The 6,630-nt window shown below is 52.1% G+C and overlaps 1 protein-coding gene across 8 annotated transcripts in view; it reads left to right on the top strand.

The window, feature by feature from the left end:
- Nucleotides 1-478: 478 nt before the first annotated feature.
- The window catches only part of Ackr2 (atypical chemokine receptor 2), a 12,310-nt gene continuing 6,158 nt past the window's right edge, over nucleotides 479-6,630 (top strand). The window contains exons 1-4 of one of the 8 annotated variants that reach the window (XM_028767263.1): nucleotides 584-600; nucleotides 772-853; nucleotides 2,664-2,709; nucleotides 3,662-3,742. Coding sequence is in view for 1 of the 8 variants with exons in the window: in XM_028767261.1 (XP_028623094.1) it covers nucleotides 510-600; nucleotides 772-853 (173 nt within the window). In the remaining 7 variants the exon portion in view is untranslated. Of the gene's footprint in view, nucleotides 601-739; nucleotides 854-1,419; nucleotides 3,158-3,661; nucleotides 3,743-6,630 lie in introns of those variants that run through there. The other 7 variants (XM_028767266.1, XM_028767268.1, XM_028767261.1 and 4 more) reach the window with 7 other exon arrangements.

Below are 6,630 nucleotides of genomic sequence, written 5' to 3'. Positions count from 1 at the left end.
CCCAGGTGTGGGACCCCCGACTGGGTCTGCCTGCAGCACCACAGGAGACAGGAGTCAGTCTTAGACTGCCTTAGACTTAGAGTGTACAGCCAGCAGCACATTGCACATCTACCCACCCGCTCATTCATTCATTCATTGCAGGAGAGTTCCTAGCTGGATGAGGAAGCAGACAACAAAACATCTAGCAGAACCACCTTGAGGTGGTGGGGAGAAGGGAGAGGAAGGATGGTGCGGGGAGCCACTTTGCTGACCAGTGTGCTGGGTAGAGCGGAGAAGACCAGCTAGGTGTCCAGGAAGTTGCACATGAGCTGCAAGGTTGAGTTAGTGTGCTTAGCTTGCTGCTGGGAAGTTGAGGACTATGCTTTCCAGGGTTACTGGACTGTTCTCGGGGCACTCCTTCCTGGGGTGGGAGTCATTACAGCTTGGCTCAGGGCAGCGGATGGGAGGACTTACCAGGGAAGAGCATACTTCCCCAACCCCAGGAAACCAGGATGTGTGTCCTGAGATTCATGCTCACTCTGCACGTCCCTGAAGAAGAGGCAGCAACCACTGGGCCCTCTCAGACTCCGGTGGATGTCCCTGGCAGCACATCCTGCTCTAGTAGGTCTGGTAGCCCTTGGGGAGGGCGGGGATGCTCTGTGGCTCCAGTGGTTCCAGAATCCTGGACCTGGGTTCTGGGAGAGGGAGGCATGGAGCAACTTCCACGCCAGGGAAAGCTCTCTCTCTCTTCTTTTTGGGACCTACATTGTGAATTCCTGCCCCTCCATCCAGGACTTCCATTCACTCTGTCTTCTTGCTGGAGTAAAAAGCCAGACTTGCATGGCTCAGCAGTTCTAGGCAAGCTCTCTTCCAGGTGAGAAACCTGTGGCTCAGAGGAGTGGGTAACCATCCCAGAAAGTACTTTGTTTTCTGTCTCTAGGGTTGATAAAGGTGATTCATTTTAAACTCAGCAAAATGACAATGGGGGAGGCTTAAAAAGAGGAAAGCAGGGAAGAGGCTGGGGACCCTGTGAGTGCCTGCTCTGCCCTGCCAAGGGCTGTGCTGGGAACACGGCTGCTCCCTCCAAGGATCTTAGCACCACAGACATTTTGATAAAGCCAAGAACCCCCGAGGAATTCAGACTCAGGGAGTTGGGTGGGTGGAGAGGTTCTGTCATGCTGGGAACCAACTGTGGCTGCAGACAGGGGTCTGGGCAAGAAGACAGACAGGATATGCTTAATTGTCCTGAGAGCCACATCTGCCAGGCAGGGAGAGGTGTGGAGAGATTTAGCATCTTCGGCAACTTTCCTTGTGTCTTTCTAGTACATTCTACACTGAAGTTTTATTTTTATTTATTTGTGTATGCATGTGCCTGTGGAGGTCAGAGGTCAACCTTGGTGTCATTCTTTAGGTTTTTTTGAGACACGGTCTCTCACTGGTCTAGAACCCACTTAACATTTTGATGCTGGAGAGGTAGATGGCTTAGTGGTTAAAGGTGCTTTGGGACATCCCAGGTTCTGTTCCCAGAACCCAAGCCGTAGCTTCCCACTGTCTGTAACTATAGCTCCAGAGGATCTGACACCCTCTACAGCCTCTATGGCCCTCAGGCACATGTGTGGTATGTCTCTATCCGACCAGGCAAGATATTCAGATGCATAAAGTAAAAAGAAAAATAACTTGTCCAAAGAGGAGAGCTTGGTGTCGCGCACATTCCCGATGCCAGTGCTTGGGGTACAGAAATGGGAGGACAGCAAGTTTGAGGCCAGCTCACACTGTGAGTGAGACTCTGCGTCAAGCAACAGACAAAGTTAAGAGGATGGCCCATGAGGATAATGATCCAGGCATAGAGGCCAGAGCTCTGGGCGGCTCTGTCTGGCACCATGGTCCTGCGTGCCCTGTGAAACTGGAACAATACCTGTTGCCTCACTGCCTTGGGGAATACCTAGCCCTGTGGGAAACTTATCAAGAAGGGCACTGTTACCAGATAAACCTTGTCTAAATCTGCCTGAGTAGGATTATGTCGAGTCGAACTCTTACTGGTAAGCCAACTTGCACACCCAGGTTCACTGTGAAAGCTCCTCAGTGTGGGTTTAAGGAACATTGAGGGGACGGTGGGGGGTGGGTAAGGAGGTTATTGGAGGAGTCATTAACTCAGTGGACAGGCAGACAGACAACAGCATGGCTGTGAGGAAGCCAGAACCCCTATTGCAGAAGTGGGGCCTCTTCTTGTCCAGTTCTGAGGATGGGGGAGGTTCGACAGCACAAGCCTGCTGCCAGGGCTCTCGGATTTCCAGGCAGAAGGCAGGGAAGGGGACTGGAGGCAGGACATGTGGCCACTAGTGCCCCCCTGGTGTCAGTTCACCTCCCAGGTGAGAGATCCTGGCACCTGGAAGTCCTTCAGCTATGGGCTGGCAGGCAGCGTCTCAGTAGGAACCTGTGCTGTCTGTGAGGGGAAGGGCTGTAGCTGGGGCAGCAGCTGGGTTCTGACTTTGTGTTTTACAATGTCCTTGCTGTGTGTCCTTGGAAATGTCACTTTCCATTTCTGTTCAGTTCTCTGGGGCAGTCCGGAAGGTCTTAGTACCACAGGTTAGAATCAGTGGTCATAGGAAGCCTCTGGAAGCCACACAAAGGGAAAATGGCTAAGACTAATGCATTAAAATCTCTTTCTGGGAAACTCTTGTTAGAGCCCAGGATTGGCTGCAAGGATTATGTCAAGCTGAACTCTTACCGGTAAGCCAACTATGTGGGACAGTGAAACTGACTGGTGGGGTCCTGGTTTTCCTGCAGGCTGGCTGGGCCGGAAGTTTCCAAAGCACCCTCCACGCCCCACCAAACCCTTGCCCCTGTGTGGATCGTTCTATGACCCCTCCTAACTCCGCAAGTCAGAGGCCGTGGTTGCCTTCGCTGTGCCCATGGGCGTTGGGCTTGCTTTCCCATCCGGGAAGCATCAGCCCTTGAAGCATCTCCCAGTGAGGCTGCTTGAGCAGGAGTGGTCTAACATCCAGTTCCTTCTTCCACCCAAGTCCTCACACTGTCTCTCCATGGACTCCAGGAGTGAGTCCCAGCTCAGCTAGGTTTGGCTGAGTGACTTTGGCAACTTCCTTGGCCTCTCAGTGTCTGGTCACCTCAGAGAGATAAAACTGCGCTTGCCCTAGTGAATGACGGCAGGAGGGAAGTGGTGAGAAGAGACTCTGGCTTGTAGTAAGCCTGTGTAATTGTCGGGTGTTGTTAGAAGTGCTGGTGGAATTTAGTGACTGATGGCTTCCCACACCCTTGATGGACAGAAGAAGGAGAAAGCTCAGTTCTGCCCCCAGGACCCTAGAGACAGGCTTCTGATGCCTGGCTCAGCCTATATGTGTGTAGCTGCTGTGCCCAGAACGATGTCAAAAATGCAACAACAGTGGGCTGAGAGCTAGAGGGACCATCTAAAGCTGGGCAAGAGTGGCCTTTGGGCTTCGGGATTCCAAAAACAACAGAGAGCCTCCTGGGGGAGGGCTGAGTAGGTTGAGGTTCTGGGATGGCCATGCTTTGGGTCACAGGCTCCTGAGGCTGCTGGGGCAGAGTTGGCCACAGCTGTGCCTGGGAGGGAGTAAGATCAGAAAGGAAAAGATGAGTGGAGAGGGAGGAGAGGAAGTGGCCACACCATTTAAATCCCATCATTTTCTGATGTCACTCTCTCCAGTCCTGCACTGAGGAGCCCCAAGGACTCTTGCAGCCCCCGGACTTAGGAAGAGCCAGTTCTGTGTCCAGAGGAGTACCTTGTGTGAGTGCTGGGGACCGGGCAGGGGTGTGAAGGGAGGGGTGGGTTTGTGGGGTCCTTAAATCATAGCTTGGTTTCCTGGTCCTGGCAAGCCAGCAGAGGCACTGTTCATAAGAATTGATTAGATCAGCTACTTTTACATTCCAGAAGCTCATCTTGTTTGTTTGAACGGTTTGCACATGTCGTGGGTTGCATAGCCCACAGCACATGCTACTGGGATGGATCGAGGTTAGTCCTTTGGGGGACCCACCTACCTAGCTCTTAGCTGGTGTCTGGTGGTAGGAGGAGGAGGCGGGATGCCTGCAGCAACTCTGGGGCTTGAATCTGTGACTCAGTAAAGGTTCAATATACAACTTGAGTTGCATGTGGGGATACCCAAGTATAGAGATACCTCCACTGTGGCATCTGCCACACTTCTGTTGTCTCCTGTCCTTGACTGCAGCCCTGGTTACTCTGTGAAAGCTCATAGACTGCCTGCCAACTCCATATGCCAGTAGCACAGCCCAGGGGCACCTTGGCCTCCTGAGTTGTCTCTGGCCTAAGTTGCTCAGGGTGGAACTCCACTGTGGGAGCCGTGTCCTTCAAATTGAAGCTTATTCTGTCAGAAGGGGACCTCAGGCTAAGTGATGGCATTTTCCTCTTGGGTTTTCAGTCCACCCAGCTCATTGGAGGCTTCCGGAATTGGGTGTTACCTCACCATGCCTGTTTCACCCTCTAGAACATGGAAGTCACTGTGATAGCCTTTGAGCATCCTGTGAGGAAGTTCCAGCTTTCTCAGGTCATATGGCACGGCCCACAAGGCCACGTGCTGGAAGGATGAAACGATTTGTTTGTTCGTTTGATTATGTTTCTGGAGGGTTTTATTTCATTATTTTATTTGAGATTGGGACTAAGGCGTCTCAGACTCGCCTTACACTTGCCGTATGACTGAACTTCTGATCCTCCTACCTAAACCTCCTGAGTTCGGTTTTGAAGGTGTATACCACCACACCCATTCAGTGCTGAGGACCAAACCCTCACACTAGGCGAGCACTCAGCCAGCTCTGCTACAACCCCAGCGTAAATGTAGCGCTGTTGCTGTCCTACAGAGACTGCATCTGCCTCTGTTCCCCTAGCTTTGTGACAGTGGAGCTTTGTGACAGGGGAGCTTTGTGACAGGGGAGCTTTGTGACAGGGGAGCTTTGTGACGGGGGAGCTTAGCTGGAGTTGATCTCAACAGCTGGACGTGGATCTTGACCAACTGAAGTTGATCTCTCACTGGAAGCCCCTAAGTGAGTCTCTGGATCCCTGGAAACTTTCCCTGCAGGGTCACCTTCGCCACCCGCAGACCTACACTAAGGTGTGAACAACTCATTCTTAAGGTCTTACTGGAGAAGCCAAGTGAGTGTAGGGGAAATGAAAATGGCCAGCGCACGGCCCTTCTTGTGAGTTCCAGGACTGCAGAGGGGCCAGGAAGGCACGTGCCATCCATCCACGGCGTGCACGGGGACACGGTTGCTGACTCACCTGGTAGGTGTTGATGGACGTGTTGGTAGAGGCCTGTTGCTTCAGAGGACCTGGAGAGCTTCCCAGAGTGCCCTAGGGGGCAGGGAGACCTTCAGAAGTGGCTTGGAACAGACTAAAGCTGCCGACCCTGACTTTGATCAAAAAAACATCTGTTAGGTTGTGTATTTACTAAAACAAAAGTCAGGGCCGTTGAGAAATTAGGTCAAAATCAAGGCCAGGGCTGGAGGTGCAGAGGACAGCTAGGGTGCCCTTGTTATTGGCACTCTGATTGACAAGCACTGAGCCTCAGGAGAGTTCTCCTCATCTGTACCCCCCACCCCCTCAGCTCAACTTCTGACAACAGCCGGGGGATGGGAGATGTTCAGGGCCAGGAGAAGCCATGTGCACAGGAGAGGAACAGGGACCACCCCCTACTGCAAGGCAGGCTCAGAGCCACCTTTGAGACTGGCCAGGAGATAGCTGGGTCCTAGAGAAAACTTCCTGGACATTCATTCGACTTCCTTAACATCTGGTCCCCATACTCTCAGATAGGAGTCCAAGGGCAGGGCAGAGGCTGACTGGGTGGGAGTTCTCCAGTGTTCCATGGGAGGGGTAATGCTTCCAGACCAGTTTATTTTGTCCAACCTCATAGATGCTCAAAGAGTCCCCGGGGGGCCTCCTGAGCCAACAGCTCTTTCAAAATTCTTCTTATGGAGTAAAAACAATCCTTGTACCAGAAAGAGCCACAGAAGACATTGCAACATTCGTGAAAAATGTAAAAAGAACATAAGCCCCTCACAGACCTGAGTTATGCCAGAGCGTGCCAGTGCCTGCTGGCACCCCAGCACCTGAGAGCGAGGCAGAGGGATTGATGCAACTGTCAACCTCTTATGAAGTGAGATTCTCATCCATTAAAAACATAAATAAACATGCACACTGGCATGAGTTGAACTGGAGTACAGGAGACAAAGGTGCAGGAGTTCAGGAGGAACTGGTGTGTATGTACCCCATGATGCATTGCCACCGCTAGCCCACAGGCCTCTCTGTGGTGGCTCAACATAACTGCTCCTGGACAACATTTTCATCTCTTTTCCTCTCTCTTCCCCAAAACTCCTCTTCACTGGTGAACAATATAATGTGCCGAACATAAAGGTCCCTAGCCTTGGGTTCTAACAGGGGGTGAAGCTAGTCCTGTATTCTTGATCCTCGGGACTAATTGTGTCACTTTGTGAGAGACAACATGGGCTGGGGAGTAAGGAAGCAACTCACCCCACCTCTCTCCCTCTCTCTCTCTCCCTCTCTCTCTCTTTCTCTCTCTCTTTCTCTCCTCTCTGTCTCTGTCTCTGTCTGTCTCACTCTCTCTCTCTCTCTCTCTCTCTCTCTCTCTCTCTCTCTCTCTCTCTCTC

The sequence above is a fragment of the Grammomys surdaster genome, unplaced genomic scaffold, assembly GCF_004785775.1.
Source record: "Grammomys surdaster isolate TR1022 unplaced genomic scaffold, NIH_TR_1.0 172, whole genome shotgun sequence".
Lineage (NCBI taxonomy): Eukaryota > Metazoa > Chordata > Mammalia > Rodentia > Muridae > Grammomys > Grammomys surdaster.
This window is presented reverse-complemented; position numbering and strand designations above follow the sequence as displayed.